General features: G+C 42.8%; 2 protein-coding genes across 2 annotated transcripts; both read left to right on the top strand.

The window, feature by feature from the left end:
- Nucleotides 1–438: 438 nt before the first annotated feature.
- On the top strand, nt 439–1,614 carry LOC124690740. Its single transcript, XM_047224087.1, has 3 exons — nt 439–1,085; nt 1,197–1,278; nt 1,414–1,614. The coding sequence occupies exons 1-3, from the start codon at nt 439–441 to the stop codon at nt 1,612–1,614; spliced, it is 930 nt and encodes a 309-aa protein (XP_047080043.1).
- A 2,066-nt stretch (nt 1,615–3,680) lies between these two features.
- LOC124693235 (cyclin-dependent kinase G-1-like) lies at nt 3,681–6,961 on the top strand. Its single transcript, XM_047226703.1, has 7 exons — nt 3,681–5,286; nt 5,392–5,520; nt 5,627–5,762; nt 5,842–5,930; nt 6,032–6,143; nt 6,225–6,331; nt 6,432–6,961. Exons 1-7 carry the CDS (start codon nt 3,938–3,940, stop codon nt 6,523–6,525), a joined length of 2,016 nt encoding a protein of 671 aa, XP_047082659.1. The 5' UTR covers nt 3,681–3,937; the 3' UTR covers nt 6,526–6,961.
- The last annotated feature ends 12,528 nt before the right edge of the window (nt 6,962–19,489 follow it).

The raw sequence follows: 19,489 nt of genomic DNA, 5'->3' as shown, positions 1-19,489 counted from the left end.
CTCTCCGCGGCCGTCGGGACCCGGGGACAGCCCCCGCTTATCCGCCGCCGCGATTTCGTGCGACTGTCGTCAACGGGAGGAGGAAGGAGACGACACTCGAGCTTCGGTCTCTAGGTCCTTCTCCGATTGCTCATCACTTCGTTGCAGTCAGCAGCGAGCAGTCACTCCCGTCACCTCCTTTCCAGCGACTTCTCCCTCCCTGCATGATTGCAAGTTTGCAACTTTTCGTATATAGTGGTACTCGCGTTAAGTTCCACATACTCCTACTGACCTTTGCGTCTGCACTCTGATTCTTGTATGCCTTTGTGGGACTTGGAAGGTTCAGAAACCACAAAACCTTCCTTGGCGCGCTTTCTTCTTCTTCTTCTTCTTCTTCTTCTTCTCCTCCTCCTTTTCTGCGCGTCGGTGCGTGCGTTCTTCCTCTGAGCTCGCGGAGAGATGAGGAGATCGCCTCGGGGCTCAAGCTCCAGCGCCAGCAGCCTCCAGTACGATCTCTACAGCTACAATGCGAGCAACGCCAGGGCATTGCTGACATGCTACACGAAGGCGAAGCCAAGGCCCTCCAAGTGGGACGACGCGCACAAGTGGCTGTCCAGGGCGCCCGAAGGCGACCATGGCCGCCGCCGGAGCTCTGGCGCCGACAACCGGCTTCTGCTTCCGTCGGCGTCGCAGAAGGGGGTCAGCAGGCCCTCCTGGACCTGGAGCAACGCGGACGCGGTACTGGCTGCCGATGCCGGCGCGCTGGCCGAGGGGGAGACCAAGAGGGTCGTGGACTCCGTGCGGGTGTCGGAGCGGCAGAGATGCGTGTCGCTGTCCCTCAGGGACGTCGGCACCGAGATGACACCGGCCGGGAGCAAGGAGCCGTCCAGGACGAACACGCCCCGCGCCGCTCCGTCGGCCGCGGCCCGGCGGTCCCATGTCCGAGTCCCGGCCGCTTCGCCGAGAAAACGTGACGGCGGCGCGGTGGATCCCAGTGCGCCCCGTGAGAGCGCCGAGTGGCGCGATCCGGCGGCGGGTGCGAGGTGGACGGCCGTGTCGCCCGCCACGGCGTGGGACGAGGCGGAGCGAGCCAAGCAGATGGCCAGGTGACAAAGACATGTATCAATTACATTCTCTGATTCTCTCCGCCGTCGACGACCGCCCCCTTCCCTGAGGTTTGTTCTCAAGCTAGCTTCGCGTCGTGTGCATCTTCTCAGGTACAGGCGCGAGGAGCTGAGAATCCAGGCCTGGGAGAATCGCGAGCGGCGGAAGGCCGAGCTGCGAATGAAGACGACAGAGGTACGCATCCAGTCGATCATACATCGATCCACGTACGCCATTCAACCGCTGGAAAGCAGAGTCCTCCTCCTGCTGCTCCTCCTCCTCGTGCTGCAGGAACAGTTTTCTTGATTCGGAATATTGTGCTGCTGCCAGGTTACGGCGGAGAGGAGGATGGTGCGGGCGCAGGAGAAGGCGGCGGGGAAGCTGGCCGCGGCGCAGGCGGTGGCCAAGGAGAAGCGCGCTCGCGCCGAGGCCAAGCTGGGCCGGCGCGCCGTGAAAGTCGGCGGGGGCTCACCGGGCTTGCCGTCCAAACTGAAATTGCTCTCGCTCAAGCTGCCGCTATTGTGCAGCTGAATATCGGGGACAATACAATTTGTTGACATTGACATGCATCCTTGTGTTGGAAACGATTCAAACATACACCGCCGGGGAAATTCTGTCCAGAAAGTCAACAAGTATTGTCATGTTATAAAGTTTTTTAGTATTATTTGGCGTTGTTTGATGGAAATGTCTTAAAACAACAATGAATTTTCTCTAGCGGGAAACCTACTATGTGCACCATCATCTATGCGAAACTAGCTGTAGCATAGTATATAGCTGGTTTAGAAAACTCACATCCACATTTTTTTGTCTTTCTATGTACACTACAAAGAATTTCATATTGATAAGTTGCACGATTATAGGGTACATCATTAACTACATCCAAGATCTTTTTTTTTTCAATTTTAGAGCATTAAAATTGAGCTTTTGATTCTTCTAAAATAAATGGATATATGTAGCCCACGCTCTAAAGGCTGCACATCAACCAATTTATTACAAATATAATTTAGAAGGCATAGAAATGTTCCAAATATTCATATTTTGTAGCTGAAAAAAGGTACTCCGTAACGACTTATGATTACTACATATGACAAATGATAGAAAATCAAAGCTTCGAAAATGTGAGAAAGCAAAAGAGTTGTAACCACGTTTGTGATTTTACTGTGGACACTCCTAGGTAAAACAATTTACCCCAAACCCAACAAATATTGGCCCACCTTAACTTTCTAAAATAGTGAATGGCCCTTGGTAATTAATTGCAGCTCATAAACATTTGCTAAAAGTCTTGTTAATACATCAAAGATACCACATATACAAAAATGTCACTATTATGAAATTTGTATCACACTGTAAACTAAGAGAGAGAGAGAGAGAGAGAGAGAGAGAGAGAGAGATGGCCTACAGACCGAGAAATCTTGTGTAGTCTAAAATGTGGCTAACAATATTATCCGTCCAATCAGGCTAGCAACTAAGTACTCCTCGTTGGTGAAGGACAATGAGAATAGCCTTGACTTCGGGGTGGGCTTGGGCTTCAATTCTGACCGATGACGTACACGGTATTGGAAACACATTTAGAACGTGGGAAAGAAAATAAAGTGAACTAGAGCAGCATTTCTCTCCGGAGATTAGATAGCCTAAACGTGGTGGCATGCCTATGAACTAGGAGGCTTGCATGTAGAAAGAACCTTTTGTAAGTTTTATTAATTTGGGTTTTGTTGTATTGTTGAGGATTATGAATAGATATATGGACTTTTGCATAAAAAATAATAAAATCAACTATTTATATTTAGTTATTTATCTAGTATGATTTTGCAAGAATCTTCTTCAAAAAGAAACAAGAGGAGAGATAAAGACACATGTTGCATTAGACTTCTCAAAGGAAGTGAATAAATGAGGTTTGGATAAATTTTTATCCTCCAAAATATAAAGGGAAGGAAAATTTAGTAGTACTAAGTTCTCGATATTTATTATGAATCGAATGGAGTAGGAATTTTCGAAACCAACTTTAGAATCATATAAAACGTTTAGGAGTTCAGTCTATCAGGTCTGTAATCCATGAAAGTATTCCAAGTTCAGTCCGGATTACTCCCTCCTTGTCATAACATAGTTCATATAGGTTTCTGCGAAAGTCAAACTTCACTAACTTTAACTAAGTTTATTGAGAAAAATGTTTATATCTACAATACCTAATGTATACCATATTAAATTATACTTTATGATGAATCTGATGGTATTAATCTAAGATTCTAAATACAGTATTGATATTTTCTGATATAAATTTGGTTAAAGTGTACACGGTTTGACTAGGAAAAATCTTATAGGCAACACATTTTGCTTTTGGCATAGAAGGGAGTATGTCCCATTGACATTGGAGTCAGACGTTCTTCCGAGCTATAGTACACCCCAACCTATTCCCACTGACAGTGCGGACCCTATACCCTCGCCTCCGTGTCAGACCCCACCTGCCATTGGGATGAATCCCCCGTACCAAAGTCCGACCCAAAATCAGAAGATACCAATCAACAGCACAGCACGATGCCTGACGCGGCTTCCCCTTCTTTTCTTCGCGTCGCCCTCCAACTCCAAGCCTCCACCCACCACCACCACAGCACCACAAACCCACACGATTCCTCTCCGCGTCCTCGGTCGCCGCCGCCTTCAGACGAGCTTCCGCCCCGCGCTCGATCGGGCACAAAGCTCCAGCATATTACCCCCCGATCCGGGGAAGGTCCGACTCCCAATTCGATCCAGAGCCCCCAAATTCTGTCTAGGGTTTGGTCTCGGGCCGAGGATCTAGGGTTTGCCGGGGGAATTTTGGGCAATTCGCGTCGATTGCTAGGGTTTGCGCGCGCGGATCATGGCCGCGGGCCGCCACGGTGGGTACCGGGGCTACGAGGTGGCGAGGGAGCGGGAGTCCGATCTGGGGGCTTCTAGGAGGGACAAGGAGTACCATCACCGACAACCCAGCCGCCACCGCGACTCGGATCGTCGTCGTGATGGCGGCCGGGGCAGGGACCGGGAGCCGTCAAATGGGTACGGCCGCCACCGCTCGCCGCACCTGCCACCGAAGATCCGCCCCTCTGGGAGGAGGGAGGAGAGGGAGCCCGGCGAGGTTTCGAGCGGCAGTGGCTCGGAAGAGTCTCGTGGGCGCCCTCTCAAGGCAAGGGAGCCGAGCCTGAATGGCGTTGCTGGAGTCGGTAGTGAGGGTGGTGTGCGTTCCCCAAGTAGGAAAAGGAAGCACTCACCGATTACTTTGGATAGGAATGGATCTAAGCCTCGCATTCAAGATGTTGTGAGGAGCATGGAAGAGGTAGGCAGTGTGGCTGCTGAGCTCCCAGGTGTTAGCACCCCGGGCAGCATGGATTTGGATGTGCCAATTGATGTGCAAAAGGTTGAAAGATTGCAAGAGCATGATAGCAATGGTATTGTTGTGGAAGATGAGGAGGGGGAGGATGGTTATGCCGCAACGAGAAACATTATGACTTCACGGTGGGCAGGTGCTGATGACGAGGAAGAGATTGTGCCCAAGAAGAAGAAAAGTGTGTCACCAGAACAAGGGTCCACGAAGAAGGTTACAAGCCCAGAGCTTGGAGACCCGAGGGGGAACTCCTCTGTGTCTTCTGACTCAGGGGTAGTACGGTGTAGTCCAAATGGGGATGTTGAGGTAGATAAGGGTGATCACACTGATGCTGAGGAGGATGCTGGCGAGGATTCTTCTGCTCTTTGTACGGTGCATACTGTTTCTGAGAGTCATGCATCTAGGTCTAGAACCCCACAGACCGCAGGCTCCTCGCGTAGATGCATTAACATGCTTCAGGGTTGTAGGAGTGTTGACGAGTTCAAGAGGCTCAACACCATCAATGAGGGTACATACGGAATTGTATCTAGGGCGGAGGATATGGAAACTGGCGAGACTGTTGCATTGAAGAAGGTCAAGATGGAGAATGAACGAGAAGGTTTCCCACTGACTTCTCTAAGGGAAATAAATATCCTGTTATCTTTCCATCACCCTTCAATCGTGGATGTTAAAGAAATTGTTGTTGGGAGTGGTGATAGCACTTACATGGTGATGGAGTACATGGAACACGATCTTAAGGCGGTCATGGAGACTATGAAACAACCATATAGTCAAAGCGAGGTCAAATGTTTGATGCTTCAGCTGCTAGAGGGTGTGAAGTATCTTCATGACAATTGGGTAATTCACAGGTAATGATAACCATTGTTTTTTGTTCAACCTTTTTATGCATATTTCTTAATTGGTGCTATTCTTTGGTATATATAAAAATCCTAATAATCGGTGCTATTAAATAGGGATCTCAAGACATCTAATATTCTCTTGAATAACCGTGGTGAGCTGAAAATATGTGATTTCGGGCTCTCTCGTCAATATGGCAGCCCATTAAAGCCTTACACTCAATTGGTTGTCACTTTGTGGTACAGGTTAGTCATCAGCTTTTCTAAAGTTAATGTGTTGTTAAGTTAGTGTTCAACTGTAAGTTTTCACTTCTCCCATCATGATCTCACGGTTTGATCCTTATGGATGCAGGGCTCCAGAATTACTGTTAGGAGCAACGGAGTATTCTACTGCTATTGATATGTGGTCCATGGGATGTATTATGGCAGAGCTCCTGACAAAAAAGCCACTATTCGATGGGAAACGCGACATTGATCAACTGAGCAAGGTTTCTAGTTTGACTTACGTTTTCATTTGTTCATTCTAATTAGATTAAGAAAATCTCACATAACTAACTTTCATTGCAGATATTTAAAATGCTTGGTACACCCAATGAGGGTATATGGCCTGGTTATTCAAAATTACCTGGTGCCAAGGCCAAATTCCCCAAACAACCGTAAGTGGTTAACCATTTCTTGTTGCTGCTTACTCTTTATATTGATCATGTCATGTTTATATAATACCATGGAAGTCTTACCTTTTATTCTGTCCTTTCAGGTACAATAAACTAAGGGAAAAGTTTCCAGCTGTATCTTTCACTGGCGGGCTGACCTTGTCAGAAGCTGGATTTGACCTGCTAAACAGAATGCTGACGTACGATCCAGAGACGGTAATATATGCCCTATAGAGAACCAACTGATTCTGCTTTCCTCATATTTTATGTCTGAACATATTTGCTTCTTCCTTGCAGCGCATATCAGCAGATGCTGCCTTGAAGCATGAATGGTTCCGTGAAGCACCCCTGCCTCAGTCGAGGGATTTAATGCCAACATTTCCTTCTCTGAATGAAGAAGATAGGTACTGTTTTTTCTCTTTTGATCTTTAGCCTATCAGAGCAGTCCATCTTTTTGCCTGATCAATATGGGTTTAATTGATGTTACATTCTTTAAACCTGTAGGCGTATGCGAAAACGTGTGAAGAGTCCTGATCCTCTGGAGGAGCAGCGGATGAAAGAACAAGGGAGCATAGGTGATCGTGGCATTTTTGGCTGAGCTTAAACCATGTCTTTTGGTTTGCAGATGTTCAGCGTGAATCAATGGAAGTGCATGTGTTCCAAGGTGAGATGTCCACAGGACATGAAGTACCTCGTCTTCTTGGTGTCTGGCAACGGCGGATGGTATTCTTTAGCAGGCATTGGCACAGACTGAAAGGGATAAGATATCTCCTTTTGTTCCATGCTAGGCACTATCATTTACAGGGTTAGCTCTTTCTGAACTTCTGGTCACACTGAGCTCTTTCTCATGTTCTGGTCACAATCTAATCCACCTGTCCATTGTAAGGTGTGCAAATCTTATAGAGCTGCGTCGTATGGTCTGGCCTGTTCACTGCTGTTGGGTACACCAGTTTCACTTCTGAAACTCCTGTATGTAAAGTACTATAAAGTGATTCCTGTAAACAATCATTAATGATATATTCTCAGTTCCTCAATTCATTTTTCTTTGTTACTAGCAATTTTTCTTTTGATCTTTGCATTTTGTTTGCAAGAGATGAATGAAGCGAAGAGGGAAGAGTACCTTTTGCTTTTTCACGAGGAAAGTGATGCATATTAATGCAAATTGTGAGGTAATGTGCTTGAGGAGTTCATTGAGTACTGATGTGTTATCATGCTAAATGTAATGAATTTACTATTTTTCGTCTGTGTTCTCAGAAGATCTGTGTGTACGATTATCTTTTAAGCTCAGGTGACCTTTGACATTGCTTGGGCATATTTAAGTTGTACGTATTATGGCTCGCTTTGCTTGATATGTTCCTGTTGTATGTTCACTACAATGAGCAATGGTCTGTCTGTTTGCTGCAATTTAATATAGGGTTGAAACAGTAACGTACTATAGTCTAGATAATTCCACTGAATAAAATCAGTAAGTTAGGGATGCACTATAGAAACATTATTACTTAAAAACTTCCTTTCTGCACTCTTTGCAGCTTTCGCTGCAAGAAAGTTTATATAATGGAAGGAGATCCTTCTTATCTTTGATTTTTTTGCTTTGCTCTCTTGTAAACTCTAGATGCTGATGTTCTGTTTTTTTTTAAAGGATTTTGTCTCTTGTGATGAACTTAGTAATAATTATTCTATGGAAGAATTGGTTTTTAATCTTAGACTTGGTTTCGATTTATCTTGGCTGAATGGATCAAAAGTCTTTCTTGCACTGTTGATGATGTATAGTTCTATCTTTTTCAGCTTGGCTTGCATTTTGTGTTTTATACGTCCTAAGATGATGTTTTGGGCATTGGCATGTTTGACAATATGTAACTTTGACCATCATTATATAATCTAATATAATTGTTCTATTGTGAGTTAATCTAATGAGACAATTCTGCACATTTGATTTTCACACACCAGTCTATATATGGAAGAGTATTGGTGTCGTTTTTGAAGTTTAACCTGTAAGGAAGAAGGCTGAAAATTAGTACGTACAAGGTATTAACTTATATAGAAGAGTTGCCTGTATGAGATTTTCTCTTGGAAGAGTAGCAAAGTCAGTTTTGGTTGCTTCAGTTTCAATGCATTTGCGGAGAGCATCTGGTGATACACAAGCTAGCGGCTATTGTTCTGAATCATGCCCACACTTGAATTTATTGGAGCAAACCTGTATTTACTCAGAAATAGCGTAGATGTTCTTGTAAAACCAGTTAATGGTGTTTCTCTTCTACAGTTTGAACTTTGATGAAAAGTTTGTATTGTGTGAGTTGCTTGGAGAGTTGATTGAACTCACTGCAAGTGTTCTGTGACCCATCTGCAGCTTAAGCTGTGGCTACCAAGACAGGAAGCTCGAGGGCATGCCTAATTGACTTTCATTGTGGATGGTCCTGAAGCCCTGTTACTTTTGTGAATTTTAGCGGTCAGTCTACTATCCTATCTTGGTAAGTTTTCTTGCTAGCAGTTTTTTGGTAACTGTTCATTGATTCCCTGGTCGAACAAATAGATTATGGTTATATTTGTTCAGAGCACGGGCAATTAGTTTTTCTTTACCCATTATAACCGGTATTGATTCCTTGAAGAATGGCTTGTTTTCCGTTTATTTTCTGGGATGAATGCCATTGCCATGAAATGCTATGCTTAAGCCCATCATCGTGAAACGTTGTTACTTTAAATTGATATAAATTTGAGAATTTTGCATGTTATTCTTATTGCAGAATTTCATTTCAGTCATACTTGGTTTCTTTAATGTTCTGATAATTTTGCTATGGTAATTGTTGGATGCCTTGGAGTTCTCAGTTCATTGTAATGTTAACCCATGTTAAACATGTGCCACCACCCACAATTGGACACGATGATTGTTGGTTGAACATTTTGTGGATATAGTTAATGACTCCGTCTGAGTAAATGGCACCACCAGTGTTGAAGAGAGCCCTGCCTATCATTATTTTTTGGCTTATTGCTGTCCTTTTTCATACAGATATAGCCCTTTTGTATTGAATCCATTGTCCGACTTCTCAATAAAGTACCTATCAGTATTAACGAAATGAGCCCTTTTGTATTGAATCCATTGTCCGACTTCTGAATAAAGTACCTATCAGTATTACGAAATGGCAATATGGATCCATATAGTTTGTTCTTTTGGTGACAAGGGTATTCTGTTGTTGAGGGGATCTGTTATTTGCAGTGTTCAGATAACTCTTCAACTTGCTACAAAGTTACCAACTTATGTAGTGGTCAGTACTGACCTAGATGAGGATGGGGTCAAACACAACAGTCAATAGGTTTATAGGCAAAAATAAATCTCATTGAAAAGGAGTTGAACATAGATTTTGATGCTTGGAGAGGAAAGGAGAAATCTCATAATGTCAACCATGTTTTGGCAGTGGCATTGCCTTTTGTAGTGTGTAGTTGCAGCACCAAAGTTCTGGACCTTGTCCTCCCCACTGGCTGGATCAGCGTATTGTAACTGTAGAATTTTTGGCAGGTCATGTGTGAACTGCCCTGTCGTTATGGTCCTCTGGCATCTCCTGAAACTTGGACCTATGACCTAGGCGTGCTGATTTAACCTACCCTCCTTAACTGCCACGCCCTTTCTGCGCATGAAGTATTGGCTCTTGCTGCTATTGCACCTCATACTCTCACCAGGCTGCTTGTTAGCTATTTTTTCTTTGCTGCCTGCAACTTGGGTGGCATGTGCCGCAGCGTGGGCAGAAAAATGAATAGAGGGAGTGGGAGGTAGCCAAGTGAGATGAGAATAAGATGCTGGCGTCGGTGTCAAGACAAGCAAAGAATTCGTGTGAGTGCTAGACTGCAATGTGTTACTTGGTTTCAGTCGTTGGTTCCTTCCAATAGTCATAAATATCGTAAAGCCATCTGACTTGCATACCCTTCATGCATTTAATGTCACGATGTACAACAAAAAAATTATGTCAGAATTTTTTGACATTTTTAAAATTGTTTTTTAATTATTTTGTATAATACCACCTCCCCTGTCTACATGGTTGGTCACCTGAACATCTTTTGGTGAAGTGTGTTGGTATCCAGCAGATGAATGGCTGCAGCAGAGCTGCAGACCCATCGTGCGCTATGCATTCTACAATGAACGTTAAGGCACCTTTTCAAGACAAGTCCATGCGAACATTGTGAATAGAAATGCTATTTAGCTTTGTTAATGTTATCTCTCTTTTGTTGTTGTTCGTCAATTTCAATGCCGAGGGTCATTTGCACTGTACCTGAAGATTTTAAGGAAAAAAAATGCTGAAAGGGTTTTTATCAAATAAGCTTGTCTTAAAAGCCTTCTAAAGCATTGCAAGGTATCCTCAGTATCTGATAATCCTCATTCAGCTAGTATTTTATTTTGTATTGCATGTTTTATCAACTGATTAAGGAAGCTCATTTTCATTGCATGGATTATGGTTTGTTAATAGTTTAACTTATTAATATAAGTGGAGAAGTACACTTTGGTTTTTACATTTTAGTTGCACCACTTGTGCATGTGCCAGCTCGTCTCAACTAACTGACCCGGTTTAGCCTGTCCTAGTGGCTAGTTTTTTTGGGTGAGGTAATCCAAGCGTTCCCATCAACACACTAATGTCTGCATTAAGGCTTTGGGGTGTAGTTCTCATGTTGTAAGAAAAATCAAACCTTTGGTGCCCCTGTTCAAATTACATCTCGTCTCTTGACGCACACTATGCGATAAGATCATATTTAATCTGTAATCTCCACTTTGTTCTATGTATATGCCCTTTCTAACCATGTGCAGAGTGATGATATGACATAGACGATGCCAAGGTAAAGAAGCTTCTGTTGTAAGACCGATGAAGTTCAGAAACCTTGATGTAGGTTTCTTGATGCTGTTATTTGGCTTAGAAAGACTGAATGAAAAACCAAGTTTCTACTGATTTATTTATTTTATCTTTTAGGATCTGTAGCTGTTTCTATTGAAATTTGGTAATTAACATGATATCAAGATGTGTACAGCTTATGATGTGTGCAGTTGGTTGCAAATGCGGTTGTTATGTTGACTGCATTCATGGTTGTTGCTTGTTGGGTGTGGACCTCGCAGTCATGTTTTTACATCTTCAGTGTATGCTGAAATATGTAGTGGGACATACCAATACAGATTGTCTGAATTGGATTTGGTGCTTTGGTGAGCGACATATACAGTAAAACTTTTATGTTCTCGGATATTCCGTATATCATATGGGATGGTCAATTCGAGGCTGTAAATCCTTTTACTCAAACTGTTCACATTTCACTCATGGCATCTCACTCTCGCCATGTTTTGCGTTTTATTTTTTGTATGGCATCAGGTCTTTTTGTAAAACAATATTACTTTGTTTTTCAAATGTCGCTAGACAGATTTGTTTTGTAGGAGGCCATATTTTCCTTGTTTTTGGAACTGTTTGAGTAAATCTTGTCTGTTGGTTGGTGCAATTGTTCAGTATGGGACTATGCTGGATTTATGCAACAATTGGTGTTGATGGCTCTATCTTTGTGGTGAAGTTGGAGCCTCCCAGTTATCATCAAAGGGTTTTAGTATATACCACCTCCCAAAATATTATAGTCCACACATCAACTTTTGATCAAGTCCTAGCTAGTGGAATGGATATTAGAACAATTCCCAAGATATACATGACCTCAATAGAACAATTTCCAAGATATACATGACCTCAATAGATCACGACCACCATCAAACGCAATAGTAGCACCGATAGTGGTACTTGTGTAGCTAGGTCCCGATGACCCAGTATAGGGGATCACAACAGTTTTCGATAGTGGTGCTTGTGTAGCTAGGTCCTGATGACCTAGTATAGGGGATCGCATCAGTCGTCTTCGAGGGAAGTAAAACCTGAAATTAATAATTTAACACAAGGGGAGACAAAGTAATATTTATATGCTTTAACAGTTGAGTTGTCATTTCAGAATTTAGATGCACCTGGAAATAGATTTGCTCGCAACAGTTTATTAGTACTAAGAATTTTATAGCAGTGGTAGTAGTGAAGTAACATTAGTAATGAAATTGAAACAACAATAGCGATGATTACAGTAGATAGTAGGATTAAAATATTGTAGGCACATGAATAGATGAACGGGCACTGCATGAATGAAATAGTTCATATAATAGCAAGACATGGGCATTTGCATAAAACAATGATAAAAGCATCCTAGTACAAAGTAACCATAGATGTGTGTCCCCATTTAGTCGTGCGTGCTCGCAATGAGAAACTTGCACGACATCTTTTGTTCTACTAGCCTATTGCAGCGGGCCCTCAAGGGAAACTACTGGTAATTAAGGTACTCCTTTTAATAGAGTACCGGATCAAAGCATTAACACTCCGTGAACACACGTGATCCTCACATCATAGCCATCCCCTCCGGTTATCCCAATTTCTGTCACTTTGGGGCCTCGGGTTTCGGACAATAATATGTGTATACAACTTGCAGGTATGATAAAAAACAATAATTATCAGCATGAATCAATAACATGTTCAGATCTGATATTATGGCACTCAGGTCCAAAGTGACAAGCATTAAGCATCGCAAGTTGCAACAATGTCAAAAATACTAACAATGGATACTAGGCACCATAACAATCTTATAGCTATTACATGATCAATCTCATCCAATCCCTACCATCCCCTACAGCCTACAGCGGGGAAGTACTCACACATGGATGGGGAATCATGGATGGCTGATGGAGAGGCGTCGGTGATAGCGATGGCGATGATCTCCTCCAATTCCCCGTCCCGGCAGGGTGCCAGAATGGAGTTTCTGGTCCCGAATTGGGGTTTGTGGTGGTGGCGGAGCAGCGGAACTCTTTCTGGAAAAACGTCAAACCCACCTCGGTTTTCAGGCCAGGGGCTTTATAGAGTACGAAGGAGAGGCCGAGGGGGTGGCCGAGGCGGCTAGACCACCCCTACGCGCGGCCAAGCCTGGCTCCCGCCTAGGGCTAGTGTGGGCCCCTCGTGCCCCCTCCGTCTCGTCTTCTGGCTCTGTGAGTCTTCGGCTGAAATATGGAGTTTGCGATATTTTCCGGGAATTTTCCAGAAAGTTGAATTTCTGCACAAAAACGAGACATCAGAGCAATTCTGCTGAAAACAGCGTTAGTCCATGTTAGTTGTATTCAAAACACACAAATTAGAGGGCAAACAACAGCAAAAGTGTTCGAGAAAGTAGATACGTTTTGGACGTATCAGGTCCTAAGCCAAATCCTCCTATTTGATCCTCTCATCTCAGCAGAGTTGCTACCATGGACATTTTGTTCGCAAGGTAGCTGATAGTTGCCACGAGTTTGGTCGAAGTGAAGAGAATTTCATTACGCACATACGGTGGCTCGAAGACCGTCTTCATATATGCTTGTAGTTCATCATAGGAGTGTTCAACAAATCTTTGTGCTTCAGGAAATACTCAGATTCAAAAGACATGTTGTTAATTCAGATCACCAAAAGGGAATGAACAAGTAAAACAATAAACTAGTGATATGCAAGCGAGCCATGAGGTATGCTCTTAACTTGACCTTATCCATCATCATGGTCGTGCTCTCCTTCCAAAATGTCACTCATTGAACATTTCTAACCTTGCAGACAAGCGTCCACCTTCGTCTCCACTTCCTCATGCGGGTTTTCACCTGTGTAGAGGTGACTCTACAGGTGGTGTTCTTTGAGGGCTTAGGAACAGTCAATCCCGATCCTGACTTTCTCACAAACCCTATTGAGGATGAACTCTGATAGATATGATTCCCACACCGTTGGAGATTTTTGCGGATAGATAGCTAGATCAACCCTTGCACCGTCAGACAACATTGATGACAATGAAGGCTTGCACATCAGATCAAGAGAAGGTGGGATGACCTACGCAAAAGCATATGCTAAGCATAACAATCGGTTGCACATGTCCTACAATCAATCTCTATGAAAGAGGCACTCACATGCTTGCATATCAGTAATAAAATCAAGGGAAAGAGGTTCATACAACCAAGGGAGTAGGATTTTAGCGCAAAGGTTGGTGTGCTCGATGGAGAAGAAGGCAGCACCAACGGTCGTAGTGCTCGATGGAGAAGAAGGTAGGAACACAATCATCGTAATCTACGAAGAAGAAGGCATGGCGACCTATAAAATACTTAACACCTTAAGGGCTCATTTGATTCATATGACTTGTATATATGCATTTGGTTCGGTTTAAATCCTATAGAAATATGGGGGGGGGGGGGGCTAGGCCAGCGATGCTTTAAGAGACGCGCGGGGCCAAGGCGGGTAGACATCCAACAAACCCATTTTACACCCAAGGCCTAAGAGCATCTCCAATATATGATGTATATGTAAAATATGTAAGGGTACATTGCCCCTAAGTGTGTTTTTGGTAATTAATGACAATCCTTAGGGACTAATGTTTTCATTGAGTTTATATGTAGGAATACTCCCTAGGTATTATTTATTATAGTCCATGTGTTGGATTGGAGTGTGGATGCCATGAAGATAAATATATACCTTGGGTATTGGCATCGCGATCTTGAGTGTTTGGTTTCAAGAGAAGAATTCAAGATATGGCTCTAAGCCATTGTCATGATAGTCTCATGAGTTGAGCTATGGATGACTATATGGTTTAGAGCATGCAATCAAATGAAGAGTTCTCTATATACCTCAAGATGTTATGATAGATCACGAGGAGATACAAGGTTGGTCAAGACTAAGAGCGAAGACAGAATTCAAGTTGGTCAACACATGAAGCATAAAGATTGTACCATTTTGGATCATGTGATCTTGTAGATGGTAAGCCTTGTCAATTATGCTTCATGAGCTAACCCACTATATATGTGTGTTTGGATTGTCGATATGGGTTAGCTATCTCGAGAACTTATGCTTGAAGCTTGTCATCCATTCGGTGATAATGGACGTGTGGACATGTGCTTCAAGGAAGATTTCCCATAGTGGTGTATGGGGGAGCAATCATGAGTCTTCACGAAGAAACAATGATCAAGTGAGACATTCCGACTTGAATGGAGCTTGAAGCGTAGTCATCAAGATCAAGGGAGATGCACAAGGGAAAGGTATGGCCTTGCTAGGTTTTCCTTTTACTGGTCTCAAGGTGGTTGTTGGGAGACCGGGTTATAGGATAGAAAGCCGCACTATCCTAAGAGGGGATTTTGGTTGGGTAACTTGATCACATCGTCTTAGGGAGCTCAACCTTTGCATACTTTGCATCCCTATATTATTGTTGCTTCATGGTGTTTCTTGGTGTGAGGTTCTTTAGCTTGTTGCTATCTTTTCAACAAGCCTAAGTTCTTCGAAAACGGAACCCGTATGCATCTTCTATTACGTGTTGAGTTTGAAAGTCTTTACTGTTTGTTGACGTTGTGAGGCTTCCTCTCCAAAATTATCTAAAACCATTATGAGAGGAGTCTTAATATTTCCAACAAAATTCATCGCTATCTTTTTGACAAAATTGGTTTCATCTTAATTGGTGTTCGGAAACTTTGTCAAAGTTAACTTCTGAAAGGACACGGATGTCGCCTAGAGGGGGGGGGGGGTGAATAGGCGGTTTAAAACTTTTACGAGATGGGATTAACAAATGCGGAATAAAACTAGCGTTTACTTTGTCAAGCCCAAAGCCTATATACTATGGTTCACCTATGTGCACCAACAACTTATTCTAAGCAAAGGTTCAGCTATGTGCACCAACAACTTATGCTAAGCAATACAAGCAACTTATGTGATAGCAAGATATATATAACTTCAAGCACGATGGATATCACAAGGTAAAGTGCATAAGTAAATAGCTCGGGTATAGAGATAACCGAGACACGCGGGAGACAATGATGTATCCCGAAGTTCACACTCTTGCGAGTGCTAATCTCCGTTGGAGAGGTGCGGTGGCTTAGTGCTCCCGAACGCCACAAGAGGCTCACCTTGAGGTGTGGTTGCTCGATGCACACCAACGCCACAAAGGCCTCACCCCAAGATGCGGTACTCACACCACACACCGAACGCCACGAAGGCGCCTCACCTTATTCTCAAGTGACCCTCGCCACAAAGGCCTAGGTCACGGTTCCACTAAGGGATTTCCTTCGAGGCGGAAACCGGGCCTTACACAAAGATTGGGGCACATATCCACAACTTAATTGGAGGATCCTAACAAATCGCCACAAAGGCCTAGAATCCGTCTAGGGTTCCAAGAACCCAAGAGTAACAACCTTCTTGCTTTCACCACCACGAATCACCATGGATAACTCAAACCGATGCACCAAATGCAATGGCAAGAACACCACAAAGATGCTCAAGTCCTTCTCTCTCAAATTCCAACAAAGCTACAAAAGCTATTGGGGGAATAGGAGAGGAAGAACAAAGAAGAGAACACAAAATTCTCCAAGATCTAGATCCCAAAGATTCACTCACAAAGAGATGATTTGGTTTGGTCAAAGTGTGGATCTAGATCTCCTCTCTCTTTTCTCTCAAAATGGGGCAAGAATCATGGAGGGATAGAGAGATAGGGCAAGCTTCTCAAGAACAACAATGGAGAAGAGAGAGAGTGTGAGGAGCACCAGCCCAAGGAGGAAGAAGGGGGGTATTTATACCCCCCAAGAAAATCAAGCCGTTGGGACAAATCGAGGGCCGGATATTCCGGCCTAAGTTGGAGCTGGAAAATCCCCCCCCCCCCCGCCGGAAAATCCGGCCTTGGGGAGTTTCCGGACAAAAGTCCGGCCCCCTATCCAGTGAGCATCGCCAGAAAGTCCTTAGCCGATTTTGGGGGCCTGGATATTTGCAAAAAATCCGGCCCGGAAAATCCGGCCGCCCCCCTGAAAACTGGCAGAGACAACAAAGTGAAACATGCATAACTTTAGCATCCGGACTCCGATTTTGATGATCTTGGGCTTGTTTTGAAGCTAGGAACAAGCTCTACAAGATCATGCAGGGAACCATCATAGTTCAACAAGGGAGGATAGAAATAAATGATGAAAGGTTTGACCTATCTAAAAAGTACATACCGGTAAAACCTCCAACCTTGAAAATGCAACAAGTGATCTATGCAAAATCCGTTTCCGATGAACTAGAGCTTGTCATGAGAATAAGCACAAGCTCTAAAACATCACATGGATAAGATCCAAATAACAACCAAGAAAGATGATGCAAGGATGCAAAGGTTTGAGCTCTCTCCGAACGATACGATCGAGTTACTCACTCGAGAGCCCTCTTGATAGTACGACAACTAAACTATAAACCGGTCTCCAACTACACTATGAGACCAGTGAGAAAGAAACCTTATCAAGAGCAAACCTTATATTTGCGCATTCCACTTGAGCTCGATGATGACGATCTTGACCGCAACAAGATGGAACGCCTTTCTTGATTGTGCTTGCTTGACGAAGTCTTGTGGATTGCTCCCCCATAATCCACCATGGGAGAGCTTCTTCTTCGGCGCAACTTCACATATCCATGAACACCATATGGATGGCAAGAGTCAAACAAAGGATCTCTTCGAGATGGCTCATCTTGAACTTGCACTTCATTTCTTCATGGCAAGCTTCAAGCATATGATCTCTTCGAGTTGGCTCATCTTGAACTTGCCTTCATTTCGTTGATGTCTTGAAGTTAACCTTGAGAGCTCACTTCATCTTCATCTTCAAGACACACTTGACACTTGATCTTCTTCATTTGCTTCTTATTGCAATCTTGAAGCCAACATATGGTTCAAGCATTGCCTATGGACAACTCCTACAAATATAACTCAATGCAAACATTAGTCCATAGGGATTGTCATTAATTACCAAAACCACACATGGGGGCTCCATGCACTTTCAATCTCCCCCATTTTGGTAATTGATGACAATCTCTTTGAGAGGGTTTATATAAGGAATTTAAGTAACAAACAAGTTGAATATATAGAGCAAACTCCCCCATAATATATGCATGTGTGAATGATCTTGACTTTCATTGCATATATATGCATTCAAAGCCTAGTGGAGTTTCCTCTAAATATTCAACTATGCAAAGCAACAAGATGCAATGCAATAAAGGCACATGCTTAAGCACAAAGCAAAGACATAACCAAATTCCCTTAAAACCTCCAAACTTCTCCCCCATTGGCACCAATTGCCGAAATGGGTGAAATATTTAGAAGGCCAATATAGTGAGAGTTCCTCCATAGCGTGTGCATTTCTCATAATTTGAGTGGAATCAAATGCACGTATCCAATGACAAATATTCGGAAGGAATCACACTATAGATAGGATCAAAGATTGCAAAAAGATAACAAAGTCAAGAAGCTTCAACAAATGAAGCAAGCAACCAAATGAAGCACAAAGAAGATACCAAAAAGAAAGATAGATATTATGATAAGATCAAGAAGATTGCTCTATATAATATGAGGAAGCTCCCCAAGGTTTGTGCACAAAACTAGACAATTTGTATTGGAGTATAAAGTGCACAAACATGGAATCATCACTCCCACAATATCATTCAAAACAAAAGATACTAAGTGAATCAAACTCTAATGATCACCACAAAATAGTGCCTTAAATAAAATGAGGAAGCTCCCCAAGGTACATGCATACATTAAAATGTTCCATTTGAATACAATATGCATAACATGGAATCCTTACTCCCTCATTACCATTTAAAACACAAACATTTGCAATAGATCATAGATAGAAAAATAAGCTTAACACTTGCAACAAACAAATGGTTGAGCAACAAGTAAGAGGCACCATAATAAAAGGCTCAACCAAGAGGATATGTGAAAGGCATGACAAAGCATATTATAGGACTATTACAAGGATGAGAAAATAGCATCATCATAGTCTTCAATGAATTATATTGCTTAGCATGACCAATCAACACGCAAAAAATAAATAAGATATCAAATGGAGATGTATCATCTCTTATGTGTATAAGTTTCTCTAAGTGGGCAATATCACAAAGATATTTATCCACAAATAAACATGCACACACAACATAGATACACAAGAAATATAGCATGACATCCAAGAAGAAGTCATGAAATATACCAATACGAATTTTTGCTTAATAGCATGGCCAAAGGCTCAATTTTATCTTATTGTACATTCATGAACTTCAACCACAAACATCCAAAATACATCACAAATATCAACAAGGCATAGAAGATAGTTGGGATGCATTGAGAAAGGCAACAAGTATCACAAACGAGGATACCAAAAGAATAACTAAATTTGCACTTTCATCTATATTGCACACGTGAGAGCCTTGAGGAATTGATATGCAATAAAATTGCTAGATAGGCATAGTTGGGATGGATGAATCATGAGCATGATTTAGTATACTTCCCAACAAATGCACTCATCTCAAATTACTCACATTCACAATAAAGAGGTTTCATTAAGACTTTTGCAAGAAGCACAATATTTGCAAATCAAAATATTCATGCCAAGATGCAACCATAAGGTTGGATACAACAAAAGTATGCATGAGAAGATACTTGTTACCAAGATAGCATTGGTGTGGATGTAGTAGATATGTGTTCGTTGACCATCCTAGCTTGCCTCAAGTTACCATTGAGTC

This window comes from Lolium rigidum, chromosome 2 (genome assembly GCF_022539505.1).
Source record: "Lolium rigidum isolate FL_2022 chromosome 2, APGP_CSIRO_Lrig_0.1, whole genome shotgun sequence".
NCBI classification, from domain to species: domain Eukaryota; kingdom Viridiplantae; phylum Streptophyta; class Magnoliopsida; order Poales; family Poaceae; genus Lolium; species Lolium rigidum.
The sequence above is the reverse complement of the archived record's forward strand: the minus strand, read 5'-3'. Positions and strand labels throughout refer to the sequence as shown.